The sequence below is a fragment of the Ostrinia furnacalis genome, unplaced genomic scaffold (genome assembly GCF_004193835.3).
Source record: "Ostrinia furnacalis isolate ACB-3 unplaced genomic scaffold, ASM419383v2 OfSCF7680, whole genome shotgun sequence".
Lineage (NCBI taxonomy): Eukaryota > Metazoa > Arthropoda > Insecta > Lepidoptera > Crambidae > Ostrinia > Ostrinia furnacalis.
In genome coordinates, this window is record NW_021137919.1 from 1043470 (window position 1) to 1064538 (window position 21069).

The window sequence follows — 21069 nt, forward strand, 5'->3', positions numbered from 1 at the left end:
ACTAATTGCTTTGAAAACATTAGAAACAAACGTGACGCGGGTCATTAGTTCAGCTGCTAATCCGAGCACATTATCTCCGCATGTGCACTATCCTTGGGGACACCGATTAACGAAATGATGTACACAACACCACGAGGTCACGTTCCTTCTTACACATAGACACGTCACATGGGGCTTCTTTATGAATGTAAGATATCATTTACCATTTTCAGCACATAGTTCGACAGCTATTTTTTGGGATAGGTAGGTACTTTACATTATGTATTATTAATTGGAGGCAAATGGGTCAACTGATTGAAAATTGATGATTGATCAAACAGTGGCTTCAGAAATAAATCTATCAATCTAGATCAGCGTTGTGAAACATTCAATATCATTGTAAGACTAGGTTTAATATTTTTGATGCTGTTTTGTGTCGCTGAATAAAATATTTCATTTTCATTTTAAGAGGTTTGCGAATACTGAAATAAATTCGCATTAGGTACTTGGGAATTCCTAAAACACAAGTTTTAAAAATTACCATAATAAACTGTTTTAAAACTAGAGACATAATCAGACGATGGAATGAAAATGACATCATTAGAACTTTTTGATTTTCAAATCCATACCTTATAATAATGGATCAAATCTATTTGAGCTCTATTGAAAGTACTTCCGATATTGTCGCGAATGCTACGGCGTAGCGGCTACGCCATAACTACATCTCGTGCCTTCAACCTTCCGCTTCACGTCCGCTAAAGGTTACCTACACACGTAGGCTAATAACTGCTATACTTACAGCCGTCGGTATGTACAACTAGCTATAGCATTATGTAATTACATATAGGTACGTTATGTGTGCTATTAGCTATAGATTTGTTGCGAGGTTATGGTTTTACAGATATGAAATGATTATTTGCAAGCCAACGGAAGAATTTATAGAATTATATTGATTTACTGTAATTTTTACGACATTTTTTTAAATCAACAGTATAAATAATCGTTTACATACCTTTATTTGGCAAGGCAAGACCAAACTTGGGCACAAGTTTATGAAATATAAAAACTGAAAATGTTATGGTTAAAATCGATTTATTTTATTAGCCTTAATAAAATAACAAACCGCGTAACACAGTAACTGTAAACCAATCAAGAATTTTATTATTTATCATTGAATTTATCACGAGTCTTGGTCTCTTTACAGCTCTATAAAGATAATATTAAACAAATATTATTATGTTGAGTAAACTCTTCATTCTAGGCTTTATATAATTAAACATAGAGTTCTAGAGTCGTTTCCGAGACTTTTAGTCAACACATAAGTATAATTTACCTCCCACGTAAGCAAGTGTATTTGTAATCCTGGAAATTATTTATTGAGATACTGTCGTGTGGAAAATTTCTTCGCAGCAACTTTCATAAATAACTAGGTATCTAATCTTTACAGGGATTTGACAACTGTCAGGTCTAAAGTACTTGCTAATGATTTATGAACATAATATTACGTGCAATTATACTTTGTTTTCTTTTGTTTATCTATTGGTATTAAAATCGATCGCCCATATAATATTGTAATTAAAAAGATATTAATTATGAAAATGTTAAAAAGTACAAATTATCTAAATACCCGTATCATATATCATTGTACATTTTTTGCATGGTAGCAGATTCCGGAGCACCTACTGTGGAAACAGTAAGTGATAGTAATTAATTACTTTTATCTATATGAACTTTTTTCCCAAAGAATTGTTCAAATGTTCCTTTTGAATTAAAAGTCTTGATAAAATTGGTGAGCTTTTTTTTGGAAAAATTCAAAGGGGTAGGTAATTAATAAAGCGTGTAGTATCGTCGAGACATGTTTGCCGTACACATAATGTTGGTACATACGCCTCAATGTAAACAATGTAGCGTACGCAGCCGGCGCGCAGGCAGGTCGCTGCGCGTGCGCCGCCGCGTGACGCCGCCCGCGCGTCAGCCGACCTGATGAGCTGGCGGTGTTAAGCCGGGTCTTTAACGTGTGTTTTGCTCTATCTCAATCAACAAAAACATGTCAATATTTTTTGTAGGCAATTTTGTTGAATGATGAGATGGTTTTGATGATTAATCAAAACACGCGCTGGAGATCCAGCTTTACATATCAAAAAGTCTTCTTGGTCTACATAATAATCCACGACTATCGACTCTATCTATACGCAAAATTGAGTGTTAAGAAGTGTATTGCGTACTTTCTTCATCGTAGCAATTACTGGCACCTGCCAGCTGCGTCCTTCGCTGAAACTTAATTAACAACTGTCAACTAATGATGGATGTAGCGGTTGTAGCGCCTCATCTTTTCCCGGGATATTATGTTGAAACTGGTTTAAATTACTAACGAGTACTTACGTGTCTATTTCGAAATGTGGGCAGTACAGGATTACAAAGCTTTTTAGAATAAATGTCGGTGCCTACGATGTATAAATTACTCATATTACACCGTTTAAATGCCAATCACGGATTCTTTACTTCGGTTTATTAGTCACAACTATAATAAATTCTATGTTTAAATGCAATGTTGTACTCCTCACATTATGTATTATCGAAATAACAATATTTTGGTATCCCAGATTTTACGTTAGGTGATTTGTTGCATTTCTTAGTCGCCCGCCTAGCGGGCATTGTGCTCTTAAATTCAAATACAGTAGAATCCCGATTATCCGGATCAATTAAAACCAGGGGTATTCCGGATAATCGAAAATCTGGATAATCGATTTCAAAGTAAAATCGGACAATAATTAACTTTTTACTTCTAGAAAATGGTTTATTTACATCATTTAGACCATTGGGTGAACCAATTTCTATTAACAATGAACCAAGACGACGTCTGTACCGTGTTCGGTGGCAGCGCCGAGCCGTATCACAGGCGGCGCTGTGCCGTATTGATGGTTCTAGGCCCTAATTAGAGCCATGAAGATTGAGTCCGGATAATCGGATATCCGGATAATTGAAGTCCGGATAATCGAGATTCTACTGAATTTTATTGTCCTTTCTGGCTTGCAGATCAACGCTCGCCTGTCCGGGCTGATCCTGGGCGGCGCGACGCTGCTGCGCGTGGGCGACGTGTTCGAGCGCGAGCTGGAGCGCGGCCTGCGCGAGCAGCCCTCCAGCCTGCAGATGGAGAACACGTACATCCCTGAGCTACCTGACGGCACCGGTAGGTCTAACGCACTCATTCTTCTGTTTAGGACGCTATATCATACTTAACAGTTGGGCCCAATCAATAAATATTTACTTGTTAACGTTCATTTCCGTTCTTCTGCCCATCATCATCATCATCGCAGCCATAGGACGTCCACTGCTGAACATAGGCCTCCCCCAATGCTTTCCATGTTGCCCGGTTGGTAGCGGCCTGCATCCAGCGCTTTCCTGCTACCTTTATGATGTCGTTGGTCCACCTTGTGGGTGTTCTTCTGCCCATTGGTTCCAACTATGTTGGGCTCAATAAACTCATAAATTCACTTCTTCGGTATATTTTTTTTTTGCATTAATTGGTACATACTTTAATCGGCACCAGTAACGGCAGACTTAACGTTTCTTTCGTCTACTTCTTCTTCATCTGATAAGTAGAGTTATTGCTACTCTTGTAGCGGAGTTTTGGGCTGTGTAGGTTTGTTGTCGACACGAAAAGAAGAAGAATAAGTAGAGTTAGAAGAAGTATGAGGAATAAAGAAATGGGATGAAGTCGGAAGCAAATGAGATCCTGAAGGTCGAAGTGAAGAAGTAATTTAAAAGTACCTCATGTGTTTTCCAGAGGAGGGTCTATTCCTGGCGTTGGACCTCGGCGGCACAAACTTCAGAGTGCTGCTTTTGGAACTTAGAGGAGGACAGCTAGTGCGGGAGGACGTCAAACAATACCACATCAGGTAAACTCTATTTCATGTCTTTTATTTCCTGGTGTACTTCTAGGTTACACTTTAAAGTTTACCTATACAGGGTGTCCCAAAAACAATGGATAACCCTGTAACCATCGATAGGCCTCGCCATGGTCTCCCTAACGTCCAATTTTGACCCCAGTAAAAATATCACCGTTTTCAAGATTTTTAAGTTTTTGTGCATTTTTAGAAAATTGCCACCTGCGATTACTTTTTCTCATGCCGTTTCTACAAATGAGGATACTTTTCAATCTAGTTTTTTTCCTTATCACAAGGGATAATTGGGCTATCAAAAGAAAAGATTAAAGTTCAACAAACTAGTTTAAAAGTATGAAAATTTTAAGAAATTTCAGAGAAGAAGGAAAAATTAATTCATAGTCTTGCACTTTTGATCAGCCATTGTGTAAAAAAAATGTAGGAAGACCATCGTGCCCATTAGCTTAAAAACTTCCTTGGTTAATTGAGATTCTAAAAAGGTATCACAAGCCTATGTATTCTGTATTATTTTTATCTTATGGCTAATTGAATAGCAACTAGTATAAAAACTGCAAAAATGAGTTTTTCTCGTAATAGTTACACTACGACTGCATAGTGGCATTAAATACAAATGGATAATTTTTAGCGTAGGAATTTTAATAAAGCAACATTTAATCATCATCATTATCATCATTTCAGCCATAGGACGCCCACTGATGAACATAGGCCTGTACCCCAATGATTTTCATAATGATCGCTTGGTAGCGGCCTGCATCCAGCACCTTCCTGCTTACCTTTATGAGGTCGTCGGTCCACTTTGTAGGTGGACGTCCTACGATGCGCTTTCCGGTACGTAGCCTCCACTTGAACCCATTGGCCCCATTGGCCGTCCGTTCTGCGTTTTTGTGAATACTTATTTTTTGTTTTAAACCTTATAAATGTGCCTATAGACAGATACCCGTGATAATACACGGCTCGGAAACGTGGATTTTTTGGACAGCGTGCTATGGAAGGGGCGATGCTCTGGTTTCTTTACGAAAACGTATCAGAAATTAGGAGATCCGTAAACGAACTAAAGCCGCTGAAATAGCTCGACGGATCAGCAAGCTGAAGTGGCAATGTGCAGGGCACAGTAGTTTGCAGGAGGCAGCAGGGTTAAAGTGGAGGCTACGTACCGGAAAGCGCATCGTAGGACGTCCACCTACAAACTGGACCGACGACCTCATAAAGGTAAGCAGGAAGGTGCTGGATGCAGGCCGCTACCAAGCGGTCATTATGAAAATCATTGGGGTACAGGCCTATGTTCAGAAGTGGACGTCCTATGGCTGAAATGAGGATGATGATGATGATTAAATGTTGCTTTATTAAAATTCCTACGCTAAAAATTATCCATTTGTATTTAATGCCACTATGCAGTCCTAGTTTAACTATTATGAGAAAAACTCATTTTTGCAGTTTTAATACTAGTTGCTATTCAAGTAGCCATAAGATGAAAATAATACAGAATACATAGGCTTGTGATACCTTTTTAGAATCTCAATTAACCAAGGAAGTTTTTAAGCTAATGGGCACGATGGTCTTCCTACATTTTTTTTACACGATGGCTGATCAAATGTGCAAGACTATGAATTAATTTTTCCTTCTTCTCTGAAATTTCTTAAAATTTTCATACTTTTAAACTAGTTTGTTGAACTTTAATCTTTATTTTTGATAGCCCAACTATCCCTTGTGATAAGGAATAAAACTAGATTGAAAAATATCCTTATTTGTAGAAATGGCATGAGAAAAAGTAATCGCAGGTGGCAATTTTCTAAAAATGCACAAAAACTTGAAAATCTTTAAAACGGTGATATTTTTACTGGGGTCAAAATTGGATGTTAGGGAGACCATGGCGAGGCCTATCGATGGTTACAGGGTTATCCATTGTTTTTGGGACACCCTGTATACCGACAGTCTGATGTCCAGATTCTAGAATACATTCTTCAAACAATTCTTTCAATGTAAAATATTTTTTGCAGTGACGAGATGCGAGTGGGCCCCGGGGAAGACCTTTTCAATTTCCTCGCAGACTGCGTGTTAGATTTCGTTAGATCAGAAGGAATGGAAAAGGAAAAACTATCTTTAGGTAATTATTTCCCATTAAATCGTAGGTACTACTTAATTTTTATACATTTTGTATTGTGTGTTGTGTGAATTTAACTTAATTGTCGCTTAGCCAGTCTGGTCAGCGTGGGGAGTTTGATGGTAGAGAGAGTCGGCCGTTTGGTGTATTGGTCCTAAAACGGACTACTATGCCGAGAGATCCCGGGTTCGATTCCCGACCGGGCAGAAATTGAAATGATTTATTTATTTATGATGAATTTTAATTTCTGTGATGTGACAAAAAAAGTATTTAAGTATGTTTATATCCGTTAGTTGGGGACCAGAGTCGCAGTGTAAAATGTCCAAGGATATTTATTTATATTATTTTATTTTCCAGCAGTCGAGTGAATACTAAACAATCGATGTTCTATTTGCAGGGTTCACGTTCTCGTTCCCGATGAAGCAGCACTCGATCCTGTCGGGCGAGCTGATCACGTGGACCAAGAGCTTCAAGTGCGGCGGCATGGGCGGCGTGGACGTGGCGGCGCTGCTGCAGCGCTGCCTGCGCGCGCGCCGCCTCGACGTCACCGTGCGCGTGCTGCTCAACGACACCACCGGCACGCTCGTCGCCGGCGCGCACATCGACCCCGCTGTCGGGGTACGTTGGAATAATATACACTCAACATCAAATAAACCGCACCTTCCGCGACGCGAACTTTCAAGATTTTCTTCTGACACAATCATGGTACCCCAACAATATTGGTGTTATTTGAAAGCCCAATAAATATCCTTAAAAAAAGTACATTTCATTTCTAAATAAATGATTAACATATACCTTAAATGTGACTTGAAAATAGACCTCACTTTGGGCTCACCTCTGGGATCAATTAGACTAAATTTTATGGTTATAAAACCAAATAATGATCACACGTGTCCTCTTTAACAGATGGATAGCGATTAATCCCAACTTAACAGTTTTATAGTCATAAAAAATGGCTATAGCGTAACTACCTATTTTTTGAAGAAGTGATTCTGGATCCTTCTAAAGAAACATTTTTGGGGTAAAAACCTTTCCTATAATGAAATGAAGTTTAGAACTAGGCTTTTGAATGGTATCAATATTGGTGTGAAGTGGGGATGCATACGTTTGATAAGTGCTTGTCGCGGGAGGTGCGATTTATTTGATGCCGAGTGTAGCTTCAGCTTACGACCATCCCGCTCATTGAAAGATAGGGTTCCCTCTCACATCGTTAGTCTAATGCCCGTTTTCACCATCAATCCCTAATTTTTAAATGCCCCTATGACAACAAAATTCTTGTTATGTATCACCATAGGGGTCACTTAAAAAATAGGGATTGATGGTGAAAACGGGCAATAGGCAAAGCTTTTATTCAGTTAGTACTTAGGCCCTTTCCATACACGTCCCAAATACATATGTATAGCACACCACAATTTCTTGACAACATATGGGCTGGTGCTGAAAAGAAGTGGCGAAAGTGAAAGAAGTGGCGAAAGAAAGAAACCATAGATCAATAAAACTTCATCTTCCTCACTTCACTTCACCTGTGTTTCAACTTCTGCAACGCTGCAGTAAACAAAACACTGCACTGCTTTAAAAAAACTATCGTCTTCTAACCTAGCAATAAAAAAAATGAATTTGAATTTAGTTGCGATCGGTTAATAGCAAACGTGTGGTGGCTCTTTACAGTCTAGAATCTTTCTTCACTCACAAACCCTGGAAGGTTTGATAAGGTGACTGGTAGCTATCATATTCTTCCTTCACATTCCCTCTCTAGTGTTTCTGCCAGGACGTCTCAAAGTGAACGTTTCGCGATCGTCCCCAGATCGGCGTGATCCTTGGCACGGGCTCGAACGGCTGCTACATGGAGCGCGCGGCGCGCGTGCAACACTGGGAGGCGGCGCACGAGCGCGTGCACGACGTGTGCGTGGACGTGGAATGGGGCGCGTTCGGCGACAACGGCTGCCTCGACTTCGTGCGCACCGACATCGACCGCGAGGTCGACGCAAGCTCGCTGCTCGTCGCTTCCTTTACGTGAGTAATTTTTTCCCCGTCGAAAAATTCATGTTATTGCATACCCACTGGGAGCAAAAACACTGTCACCAGAAGGGCGGGGCCTACCCTCTAAAGCCTCTGTAAAGTAGGTATCATTCAGAGCCTAATGAGTGAGACGGAACCTGCGAGCAATCGCTCGCGGCTCTCGTCCGCATGAGCACTGCCTGTACTTTCCATGTTGTCTTTTGCTGATTGTATGAGAGCCACATAGGCCCACATAGACCCGCAGCGTGGGACGTCCACCACAAGGTGGACCGACGACCTGATAAGAGTAGCAGGAAGGCGCTGGATGCAGGCCGCTACCAACCGTGCGATGTGGAAGTCATTGGGGGAGGCCTATGTTCAGCAGTGGACGTCCTATGGCTGAAATGATGATGATGATGATGAGAGCCTTGGAAAAGATAAAGTTTCTCAAGTGGGTCTGACTAAAGATTGTCTTAGGCGTAGAACTATCTCACAGGAGACAGTTATTCAATTCGGTGTTTAGAAATGTGGATAAAGCATGGGTTTAACAACCTATGGTCATTTCTTACCATCAGGTTACCAAAGATTCTAAGCCCTAAGTTTTTAGGATGATCACATAGCCTCATAAGCTTCTCCTGTGCGTAGGTTTGAGAAGTACATCGGCGGCAAGTACCTGGGCGACGTGTTGCGCGCGGCGCTGGCGGCGCTGGCGGCCGAGCGGCTGTTCCCCGCCGCGCCGCGGCCCGGCGCGCTCGCCACCGCCGACCTCAGCATGTTCGAGCAGTGAGTCGTCCTTCTTTACACCAGTTACAAGTTTACTTTCAAAGTTATAAGTATTATAAAGATATATAGTTACCTACTCTTATTGCAAAACCATAGTGTATAATATGTAGATACAAAATAGATGAGAACTTGTTGGGCACAAAAATTGGGGGCTCAATGATTCGTGTCATAGTGATATTCATAGTTCACATAGAGCCCGAGTTCGATATATCACTTCAACGTCATTTTTACAATAGGTACAGTGGGTCTAGACAAAGTGCACTTTTTGATCGAATCGAAAATCGAATCCGTCAAAACTCCGTACAAAAAAAGGCTTTTTCGACCACTTTTCGACTGGTTTGCGATTAAAATGTGCACTTTGTCTAGACCCACAGGTAAGTTACAATAACTGCAAAACTTTTACCATGCGATGCAATGGTGCGATACCGAGACATTCGGTTTGACGACCGTTCGACGCAGCGTTTTCGCTGTCGTAACATTCGATGTAACAACTTTCGTTGTCTTGTAGGGAGTCCTAATAGTTTTGAGGAGACGGCCAAGTATAACCTGATTTTTCAGGGAGAGCATGCAGGGCTCGTGGGAGCGCACGCGAGAGACGCTGACGACGGCGTGTGGAGTGGCGGTGAGCGCGGCCGACGCGCTGGTGGCGCAGCACGTGGCGCGCGTCGTCTCCAACCGCGCCGCCCAGCTCGTCTCCGTCTGTGAGTACTCCTTAAAGAGTCACGCTGACGCACGCTGACCGTCAGCGCTGACAGCCGAAATGTATTGAAGCGTCGGCGCCGAGCGATCAGCGTCACTCAGGAACGTTCCCTTCAATTACATACATATTGATCTGTCAGCGCCGACGACCAGCGAGCGGTCAGCGTGATTCTAAAACCCGCCTAACAGTTTTGTCTAACTCTCTTGCCTCTGGACCATAGGCCTTGCATTGTCAGCATTTTTGTGAAGCACAATATTTGGTCTCTTCTGTGGACAGAGCCAGTTTAATGCTTGGTCTGTCAGAATAATTTAAGAAGAATAGAGATACAAGAGTACCTAAATTGCAATGAACGATTTCAGAAGAATGGATTTGGTGGCTTATCTTATCTTATCTTATTTAGGCCGCGCATGGGCGCAGTGCACGTCGACCCATTGGGATCTTTTGTGCTTCCCTATACCTTTATCTCACCTCATCCTCAAAGATCCTATCCATACAGTGAATCAAGTGCTTGAGTGAGAAGGACCTATATTCTTCTGGTGTCGGATAAGCCGACCCCAGGAGACCCATTCTAGTTCTAGCTAGCGCGTCGCATTTGCACAGTAGGTAACATCACTCATAACACATCTCGACATCTGTCGTTCGGTGGCTTACAAAAGAAGGCTCGTCCAGCAGTCTCTGACGTAATTTCCCCGGCAGGCATCGCGACGCTGCTGCGGCGCATGGACCGGCCGTACGTGGTGGTGGCGGTGGACGGCTCCGTGTACAAGCGGCACCCGCGCATCGCGCGCCTCATGGACAAGTACATCGCGCTGCTGGCGCCCAAGCACAAGGTACCTACCCTACCTCGCTCGACCATAAACCTTAATGTATCACTGCGACAATTTGTTTTTCTTGGAACCAAAAACTGGCAATGCCAGATTTTATATGGAAGGTGCCGTCTTTTTTTTTGTGCGGCCATCGACCAAAGCTTATTTTTTGATTTAGTGTAATAAACCAAACTTACTATGACATGTATACCTCTAAACTCAGTCTGAACTGAGTTAAGAGCATTAGAAGTTTGAGGATTTTACATACTCGATTTGCTTTTTGCGCTCGTTTTGTAAGAAATTGCAACAAAATAGTGACGTCTTTTTTATTGCGCTGATTCTGCTCCACAGTGATGGCTGGAGCTTATTTGTTGTTTTTGTGAGTTTAGAGGTAAGTACATGTCATAGTAAGTTTGGTTTATTACACTGTTTTTTAAGCAAAAAACATGGTTTGGTCGAGGGCCACGCGAAAAAAAAGACGCCAATTTCCGGCATTGTCTTTTGCAATATACGAGTACTCCATTAAATTAGTATTCTCAAAAAACAACCTTTTCTTCGTCCAGTTCTCCCTGCTCGCCGCTGAGGATGGCAGCGGCAAAGGATCAGCCCTGACGGCCGCGATCGCTGCCCGCATGGCGGCGAGACAACAATGACCGCTCGGCGACGACGCGACGCCGACTTGGCAGTCGTGACTCGTGGGACGTGATAAGTTGGAGATTTAGACTAAAGACTTTTGGTTGACAAAAATTACGTTGGTATTGTCTTTTAGCTTTTTGGATCGATAAAAACCGAAAATTCAAATATCTGATAGAAACTGCGGCGGGGTACATTTCGCGTATTAAGGCCATGGTCGGGTTTCTAATTCTGTTAAAGAAAAGCATGAAACAAACCTAAAATCTAGAAGAAGAAAACTCTTCGGAAAAGGGGTGTTTTCATTAATCATGATCTTTTAAACCATAGACTTTGTAACGAATCGTAAATTCTTTCTGAGTCACTTTGCTCGTAAACTCGTGTTAGTGCACAAGCCGATAAGGGCAGTCGAGGTGACCCTTCCAGAGCCATTCACACTGTGGCAGGCAATTTAGTTCCACCTCACTTTGATGATATTTAATTACTGGTATAAAAAGCTCATTTGATATTAAAGTGTGTTAAAGTTTAATTGAGGAGTGTATGAGTTGTAGGCAAATGTAGGACATATCGAATTTTCATGTTAGTGGTTATGTGTGGAGCTCGCGGGACGAGTGAGTCGTGTGATACTTTCCATTTAGTTAGTACGTACCTAAGTAGGTATAGTTTTGTATAGAAGATTTATACTGTATGTGATATGTGAGTAGACACTTAGATTTATTGTGTAGTGACAAATACATATTGTAGTTTAAGTTTAATCCTTGTTTGGAAACATGGGCAGCTGAGTTTATAGACTCCGTAGAAACGAGATTTTAAGTTTAAAATCTTGAAGTTGATATGTCCAAAAATCTCAAATCAAGAATAAATGGTTTACCTACTACATTTATGGGAGGCATTTTAAATAGTTTTTAAAGAACATTGTGAAATGTTGTATTCTTATTTCACTTGATTTAATAAATCAGACCTGATTTCATAATTTCAATTTAAGAAAGCGCATCTTATGATGGTTGTACATAGTAGTGTAAGTTAGTATAAATCGTGCCATACATTATGTTTATTTTAGTTAGTTAGGTACACGGTAGAATAACATTTCCATGCAATTGCGACACTTAGCTGGTATGTATTACATTTCTGGTGGAGTCCGTAGCTCACGCCGCGGAGGGTGCAATCAATCTTGATGAGGATGACTTTTATCCTCAGTATCAGCTAAGAGTTGTGATGGCCAATATTCCGCAATATGCTCATAAATTGTCTAGATTTCTAATGGGTTTGGCAATGATTTTCAACATGAGGAAATTAAAAAATATATTTTTCTATGTATTATGTCTTATGTTCTTTGTTATGGGATTTTAAATTTTAAAATAGCATTAGTGATTGAGCGTCGGACTGTGCAATAGAAGCGCGCGCTTGGTGCTAGACGTGACTGCTAGTAGCACACGTACGAACTACGATTCATGCTGCAAGGCTTAGCAATTTTAAATTGCGACGTAGGTAACTGATGAATTTTATAAGTAAGAGAAATTATATCTTCAAATTATGATTATATCTTCGTTTATTTTAGATTTACAAAATAATTTGTGTCTTACTTTTGATGAAGTATGCAGCTTTATTTTTCTACTCATTTCTGGTTATACAATGTTATTGTTTATTATAAGTAATTGTTAAAGCAGAATAATATTTTTTAATAAAATGTATGATATTAATTTGACTGGTTTTATTTATGCAAATTCATTAATAATAGTAGGTAGGTATTGCTTTAATATCGCAACACATTCCTAAATAATCTACAAAGCGGGGCCATGTATCAGCAAATAAAAGTCCGTTAATGGTATAAAATAATTTAATCTAGCTTGATAACTGACGCTATCTTAATCCTAAATAATGCGCTATAAAATAACAACGTTCCTCCCTACGTAGGTCAACAGCACATCAAACTCAACACTACAATCGCTGTGGTAATAAAAAGTATTATTGGTATTATCTACAAATATGTTTAGTCTGATGCGCTGTTGACTGTGAATTACATAAAAGTATTGTCTATGTCGAGCTTAAGTAAGATATAATTTAATTGAAAATAACTTAGTTATTGCACATGTTTTAAAATAACAATCATAACTAATACAAGTGACTGGATGACTGTCAGTCGTTATTGAAATCAATGGAACGTAGACTAGTCATTCATTGTTTTGAATCCAATGAAATCAACTCACATCTACACAAAGTTTTAACAGCACAATACATTAAAAGAGGCTCTAATTTTTGTCTCATAATTAAAATATTTTTTATTGTCTTAACTCATTTTTGTCATTCAAGTACAGCGAATCGAGACACCATTGAAATCAATTGTTCCACGAGTGGAAGTATTGAAACTGAGAACAATAAGAATAAATATTCAAGATTAGTGTGCCGTCAGCACACGGACGCGTTCTCGTCGTGGTCGTCGGTGCACCGGGTCGCGCGCTCGCCGACGCGGCCGCTCACGACACCTCCACCTTCTCTCGCACCTTCCGCAGTATGCTCTGTAGCTCGGAGGCTGACGTAGTTTTGTACTGAAAGAGTGAATAACAATTAATTAGTTACAGATATTTAATCAAGTCTAGTAAGGATTAAATCGATTAGTCGATAAGTATTTCCAGGTTTATCTTCAATGCAAATTCGGATTTACAACTCCAATTGATTTTAATTTTATTATGCTGTCATGTGGGTAGGAGGCGAATTTTACTGACACTTAAAAATCGTCTTGCAAGTTTACTGTAGATTCCGTGAAGGGTAGTTTAACGGAAAGCATGGTCGATCTGTTTTATTGCTGTTATTATTTAATGGACTATTCATATTTGGTGTTATTTTGTGTTATAAAGTGTAGTGATGATTTGAGCGCGCATCCAGTGTAATACGGGTTGTCATGTGAACACTTCGCTTTGGACTCAATACTTAGAGGTTGGATTGTCACAAAACAAAAGAAGAAGTGGACTGACTGTCTGGCGCAATTAGCAAAACAAAAGAAGAAGTAAGTAGATTGACTGTCTTGCTGATCGATCTCAATGGGGAAGCGATGTTGCTCATGCGTGTCATGGTAGAGCTCACCGTAGTGGCGAATGTGGGGGGAGGTGTGTCCACTCACCCCGGAGACGTTGCGCTGCACCAGCACCTGCGAGTACAGCCGCTTGCCCTCGTCGGCGCCCAGCGCGCGTTCGAGCTGCGCGCGCCCGAGCGCGAACAGCTGGTGGCCCGGCACGCGCAGCTGCTTCTGCGCGCGCTCCGAGAAGCCCTTCGCTTCCAGCCAGTTCACCACCTCGTCGGGGTTGGATTTCTGAAACAATATAGTGTACGTTTTTAAACCTTTCGTTATGTGGGTGGGCCATCAGTGTGCTTACCATGAGTTAACGTTGGATGTGCTCGCTAGTGACTGCGTTAAAAAATGACATTAAATGTATGACAGATTGTGCAGCGCCCCTAGCAGCTACTTTCAAGAACTAAAATCTGCACATGGCGGATTTACACTATGCGGAAATTCATCCCCACCCCTCTGTTTTATTGGCTTGACTTTGCTAATTTCCGCGTAGTGTAAAAGCAGCAATAGACTTTTTGACTCGCTAGCAAGCACACTTAAAGTAAACTCATGGTAAGCACACTGGCTCTGTTAGAAAATCTAGTGGTTCAGTTGCGTTTCGAGAGGTAAACTATTATTATAGAGCCTACATCTTTTCCTTCTTCAATCGTGTAGATAGGCTGCAATTTTATTATTTAAATCGGTTGCCTCAAGTGGACTTGAATCCAATATCACGTCGAATAGTTAGAGATGTATCTTTTTAATGCAAAAATCTAATAATACGGTGCATTCTCTTCCTCTTCCTCGGTTCTTGACTGATGAGGATCGCGACCATAGATAGTGTTCCTCCACAGACTGCGGTCATAAGCTGTGTGGACCGCACGATGCAAACTCCCGCCCACCGTCTTCCTCACCGCGTCTGACCATCTCGTCGGTGCCCTGCCCCGCGCACGTCTGCCTTCCAGTTGTCCCAAGATAATTTCTTTCTTCAGACATACGGTGCATACCTGGTCAATAAATATATCGGGCGTCTTCTTGAAGTCGAGCTTGTTCTTGCGGTTCTGGATGGCCGGCAGCACCATCTTCAGCTCCTCGTTCAGCTCGCTGCTCGTGCTCATCATGGATTTTGTCGCTGAAAGCCGTAACAAAGAAAAATATTTAAACTTTCTGTTTGCCTTTACTCGGACCGTTAATCCCCGTTTTGCGAACTCCACATTTTGAGATATCCCTATTTTGAGAAGTTCACTTTTTAAGAAATCCCCATAATTTTCCAAAAGGTTCTCAGCGTTAAGAGTCGTTAAATCAGTCGCAGTTGTTCATTTAAAGGTAAAAGCGACAGATCTACTGAACTTTTTACAATTCGTGAGACGTATGACATTTGTATGAGAGGCGGGTCGATGGTCGAATTTTCCAGTAAGATATAAGTGGAATAACGGGCAAGATATCAGAATATAAGAATAATACGTACATTTCATGGTGTCAGTCTTGACTGGCACTGGGGCGGGGACCGGCGCAGGCGCCGGCGCCGGCGGCGGCGGTGGCGGGGGCGGCGGCGGCGGCGGGGCTGCTGCAGGCTTCTCTGCAAGTGGTGTGTTACACCAGGCTAAGTGCACTAGCAAGGTAAACTATGATGATATTATTTGGAGTTTCTTTTGTAGGAGAAGAGTCAAAGACAGAAAATATTTCTGTTGCGTTTGCCATGACTCACTAGTGGTGTTATAAAATGCCTTGGGCCAAAGGTGTCCTGGATTCAATTGCCTATGCAAATTGATATTTTCCTTGATATTGTGACATCATCATTTATATTACGAAGCCCTTAACGAAAACACAATGTTTTCCCATTTAGCTATAGATGTGACTTTATTATTTTACATAATACCACCTTAACACTGAGGGCAATCAAGTCGCTGGACTCCACCCTGTACACAGTGAACAATACAAACGGACATAGGAGTTATTGTAGTTCCTTACAGATTGAAAAAGAATTAAAACGACAACCACCCAAACAAAACATTAGATGAGACTTACCACAGTTTGTCACACACACATACACACAACATAAAGTTAAAAGCTAAGCTACACACACAACGGCGAAATGCGATAGCTACTTTGTATTAATTTAGTTATGTTATGTACCTAAAGTTATTCATCAGTGTCATTATTAACTTTCATTTTCAATTTATCACTTTAATGCTTTTGAATTATCAGGAAGGGGTGTAACAAAAACCAAAATTCGGATTTGATAAAAAATTTAATGTATAAAAATGTACTTAAATACAAAAACGGAGCATTATCTACTTTGTTTGCGAGTGGGCGAGTTGCGGGTGTTTACATTTTTTAGGTGCGCTCTAAATAACATCATTTTGAACTTGGACTCGATCCGCAACACACCCACTCTTCTACATTAAAGTTAAGTACTCATTAACTGAATCAAACTCCTTCTCAATTACATTAAATCATTCTCTCATTAAATTATCTGACTCATTTCAGGTGAGTACCGTGAACTAGTAATAGACTCTTTATAATAAAACACAATAGAATACTTTGTTCCGACGAGCTCGGAGCTAGCGGACGGAGATAATAATATAGGTGCCATGACATTTTACAATAACCATATTAATAGATTTGTTTTAAAAATTAAAATAAATCTGACTTGAGCACGAACTCGCACCGACGATTACTCGTTTATCGGCTCAATACATAATTACTCGTATAAATAACATTTTTTCATATTTTTATCTTGAAGATTAATTCATATCAAGTATTCCAAGAGACTAAATAATAATTACGATTTGTTAATTATGTTTTCCGATAACATAATTGACTAGCCTTTGATATAAATTAGTTTCATTGCACATCGTAACAATTTAAGTACAAAGCTTTTAAAACTATTTTACTCTCCGTATGTGTATTTCAAATGCCATAAGTACGTATATGATTGAGGGTAGTTATTATTTAGCCTGTTGACAGCGACAGCGACACACACGTTAGCGACAAACACAAGCAACACACGCGCCCGCGCACGCCACGCGCCCGGCCCGGTCGTGCCACGTCGCTCTCTAGTGCTCCACGCATTGGGCGTGTCGTGGCACAAATACGAAAATTTATGAATATAGCGACGTGACACCACCACGCGCGTTCCGACTCATACCCAAACCGCCGCATTTTATCGCAAAAAGTCAGAGTAATATTAGAATTGCATGTTATGATGCCTATCCATTTTTTTTAAAACCAAAACAATAAATAAATAAACATTGAAAATATTGCAGAAAATTATGGATATGAAACTTGTGCATTGATAGCAAACCTATTTAAAGATGTACCAAAATATGATTTTCATTCTGACCTTTCGCACAAGTACTTGCCTTGCCTTTGAATAAATATCTACTTATAATAAAGGGTACATAAATTATGACTAACCAAGGCTAGCCCCCTCTAGCTTCAACGCGAAAAAGCTTTTCAGCATTTTCAGTAGAGGGACTCTAGGTGTATAGTGACCAAAGTCGGATCTGGATTCGTTATCAAAATATTTCCAAGATCTCTCGACTTTGGGACTTGATGCTGTGATTCAGATAGAGTTTCTCGAGGTTGTTGAGGAAACGTATTGGATTTGATCTACTGAACGACTTCAGTTGGTTAATTAACATGTTTGTTCTTTGGTTATTGTATTTTGTGAAATAGTCTTTATTTATAATCCAGAATTGAATTTAGACTGATTAAAGTGGAGCTATCAGGGAGTTATTTAAATCTCACACGAGGTTAACAAGAAACGCCCGTGTGACGTAGCGACAGTGTTGAACTCAGTGACAGGCAAAGCTTAATGTAACACGTTATATTTCTTTAGCAAGATATAAGATGTAGAAGTGTGTAATAGATCACGGATTTGCAACTATAAAACAAAAGCTTTTTTCAATTCTAATGTGGACTATTTTGTTTGCTGGCAAGAAAATGAACAGCTTGCCTACATGCTATAATAATCTGAGTTCCTGCTCATTTCCCTGACACTAAGTTTGTTTTTTAGTCCACACGTAATAAACTCAATTAGATAATCGTCTGATAAATCCATTAGCTTTGCCGATATGGACTGTTTTGCGTAATGCGGCGGCTAGAAGTATCGGAACTCGCCCTTCTTGCCGAGGCGCTCGCGGCGGATCCAGTCGGCGCCGGCGCCCGCGCCCCCCGCGCCGCCCGCGCCCCCCGCCCTACCCGGCGCGCCCGTGGGACTGCTGCCGCCGGAGCCGCGCCCGCCGCCCTCCTGGAACAACAGTACAATTAAAACATAATCCATGGCAGTTTGCGTCCAATGGTTCCCTACAAATTCTTTTTGTGTTGGATAGCCCATTTATCGAGGAAGGCTTTAGTCTATAAGAGCTATAATAACATAAACCTGCAGCCAATAGGGACGGAGCAGTAAAGAAAAATGTTGCAAAAACGGGAAATATTAAGTGGCGGGCACAGCTATAAGTTATCTAAAGCCTGGTCCGTGAGCACGTAGAATTTTGTCCAATGACCCCAAGCTATCCATCCTTATCGCTCGCGCGTAATTATATTGTCGCGACTGTGCGACGCGCGCCCGCAGTGAGTGTCCGAGCGCAACAGCAACATAAATTATCATTCTAATTATTATGAGTGAGAAGTAGGTGTTCATTGCTCAAGTTAGCAATGGTAGATCGTCAAATATGAATGAATGAATGAAAATTTCATTTCAGAATCCAGCTGCACAGAGAGACTAAATGGGTTACATTTATTGGATGAGGCGATGTTAGCACCATCTGCGTGCCCTAAAAGGTGGAATCGTTTGAAGCGTGGACATCCAGTTGATAGCCCAATTTACCTGGCAGTGCGAACTTCGAACTCCACTTATGTTCCTCTAATTAATTTGGTTGCGGGTCCAATGACAGTTTAACTTTCCCCCGGGACAAACTTGACCTTCACTGGTTGGGTTTTTATTGGCGGTCAAGCTGTAGATCCTGGCTACACAGGAGCTGCAACGGTGGGAACGAGAGGTGGGAATAGTTTCGTACCTGGTAGTGCGTGTAGATGGGGTTGGGGTAGAGGTGCGGCGAGGCGGGCGGCGAGAAGGCGGGCGCCACGATGGTGTGCGGCACGTGCGCCGTGGCGCCGCGCCGGTTGCGCGCCTTCCACCACTTGCGCGAGTCGTCCAGCACCTGATGGCAACACACGGTTACACATTACATGCTGGCCAGATTCAGCATCGAAACTTAAGCAGTCAATCTTGAACTTAGGAGTTCACCAAGTAACAAGCTTGATTCTTCTTCTTCTTTTTTGATGATGTTGGCAATACACGTCGAGGTCGACTTGATTTGTGCCATTTTCAAGTATATAAGTGATACGAGTTACAAAATGAGATCAAATAATGATATAATGAAGGATGATAGATGACCCCTTCCCACCCTTTGAGTCTCAGTAAAGTTGTGGTGCTTTACTGAGACCTCCTATGGACAACTTGAGAGAACCAGAAGAATCACGATGCACTGTTTTGCTTCACTTGCCCACACTCATGCACGTTCACGAACACTCAATGGTTAATAATCCACCATTATATTAAAAAAAAAAAAAAAAAAAAAAAAAATTATTACACATTAATAGTTGCCCACACACGAATTTGAGGAAATAAAACAAAACCGCTAACATGACGCTTCAGATTCCCGCCAAGAAGTCCAAGCTTGATTCAATCCCATTAAACCTTAGTTTGGTTTTATCTATTGCTTGTTGCAACTAAGGCCACGCATGCTGAGGGTCATCATCATCATCATTTCAGCCATAAGACGTCCATTGCTGAACACAGGCCTCCCCCAACGACATCCATGATGACCGGTTGGCAGCGGCCTGCATCCAGCGCCTTCCTGCTACCTTTATGAGGTCGTCGATCCACCTTGTGGGTGGATGTCCTACGCTGCGCTTTCCGGTACGTGGCCTCCACTCCAGAACTTTGCTGCCTCATCGGCCGTCAGTTCTGCGTACTTTTTGCCCTGCCCATTGCCACTGCAGCTTGCTAATCCGTCGGGCTGTGTCAGCGACTTTACTACGTTTACGGATCTCCTCATTCCTGATTCGATGAATTTAGAGGCTATCACTATTAAAATATTATCTAATCCACTTTGCTCATCATATCTGACATAGCCCGACGGATTAGCAAGCTGAAGTGGCAATGGGCAGGGCACATAGTACGCAGAACTGACGGCCGATGGGGCAGCAAGGTTCTGGAATGGAGACCGCGTACCGGAAAATGCAGCGTTGGACGTCCACCCACAAGGTGGACCGACGACATCGTAAAGGTAGCAGGTAAGCGCTGGACACAGGCCGCTACCAACCGGGTAGCATGGAAAGCATTGGGGGAGACCTATGTTCAGTAGTGGAAGTCCTATGGCTGAGATGATGATGATGACTTTGCTCATCTATTCAAAGGAGCAAAAGGGAAGACAAGCGGTTGTGCCGGTGGTACGCACCTCGAGGTACTCGCCGCGCACGACGGTGAGTTCCTTGTCGTTGTTGGCCGTGCGCGGGTACGTCACGCGCACCACGCGCCCGCCGCGCGCCGCCACGCCGCGCGCCCACGACTCGCCCAGCTCGTCTGCAAGAAAACATAAACACATAATTAGGTACATAATTAGGTGGGGATTCTTGGATGCAGTAGCGGCGTAAGGGGGGGGGGGGCGGTGGGGGCGGTCCGCCCCGGGTGCCAAGCATCAGGGGGTGACAAAAGTCGCGCAGATTAGTACTCACTGGCGCATCTGCAATAATCTGCATGGCAAGTCTGCGGGCCCCAAAATCCTGGGGGGTTCCAGGGGGTGCCTTACTTATGACGAGGGGGGGGGGAATGATCGCCCCGGGTGCCAACCCATGCTACGCCGCCACTGCTTGGATGGCTCAAACATGGAGTGCAGGTGCGGTTTTGTTCCCCAGTCGATGAAGCACATGATATCGTGCCCTGAGTGCCCGACCAACTGCACTCAGGAGGATTTAATGAATCCCGCTGACAACGCCATTCTTGTAGCGGAATTTTGGGCTAACACTGTGTAGGAGGAGGAGAACATCTTACATAGATAATATTGGAATTTATTGAAATGTTTAATAATTATGTAATTAATTTAATATTT

The 21069-nt window shown here is 42.0% G+C and overlaps 2 protein-coding genes across 6 annotated transcripts in view; one reads left to right on the top strand and one right to left on the bottom strand.

The window, feature by feature from the left end:
* Positions 1-12203, top strand: part of LOC114365904 (hexokinase-2) — a 28736-nt gene extending 16533 nt beyond the window's left edge. For both annotated transcript variants that reach the window (XM_028322613.1, XM_028322614.1), the window contains exons 3-11: positions 3016-3169; positions 3767-3878; positions 5882-5988; positions 6383-6603; positions 7790-7998; positions 8629-8766; positions 9325-9467; positions 10163-10296; positions 10836-12203. In XM_028322613.1, the coding sequence (XP_028178414.1) occupies positions 3016-3169; positions 3767-3878; positions 5882-5988; positions 6383-6603; positions 7790-7998; positions 8629-8766; positions 9325-9467; positions 10163-10296; positions 10836-10925 (1308 nt within the window). In that variant the 3' untranslated portion in view covers positions 10926-12203. The remainder of the gene's footprint in view (positions 1-3015; positions 3170-3766; positions 3879-5881; positions 5989-6382; positions 6604-7789; positions 7999-8628; positions 8767-9324; positions 9468-10162; positions 10297-10835) is intronic.
* A 518-nt stretch (positions 12204-12721) lies between these two features.
* The window catches only part of LOC114365902 (epidermal growth factor receptor kinase substrate 8-like protein 1), a 37659-nt gene continuing 29311 nt past the window's right edge, over positions 12722-21069 (bottom strand). For 3 of the 4 annotated variants that reach the window (XM_028322608.1, XM_028322610.1, XM_028322611.1), the window contains 7 exons: positions 20419-20543; positions 18973-19116; positions 18155-18203; positions 15417-15527; positions 14956-15080; positions 13984-14209; positions 12722-13448 (listed from right to left, as the gene is read on the bottom strand). In XM_028322608.1, the coding sequence (XP_028178409.1) occupies positions 13309-13448; positions 13984-14209; positions 14956-15080; positions 15417-15527; positions 18155-18203; positions 18973-19116; positions 20419-20543 (920 nt within the window). In that variant the 3' untranslated portion in view covers positions 12722-13308. The remainder of the gene's footprint in view (positions 13449-13983; positions 14210-14955; positions 15081-15416; positions 15528-18154; positions 18204-18972; positions 19117-20418; positions 20544-21069) is intronic. The other variant, XM_028322609.1, reaches the window with a different exon arrangement.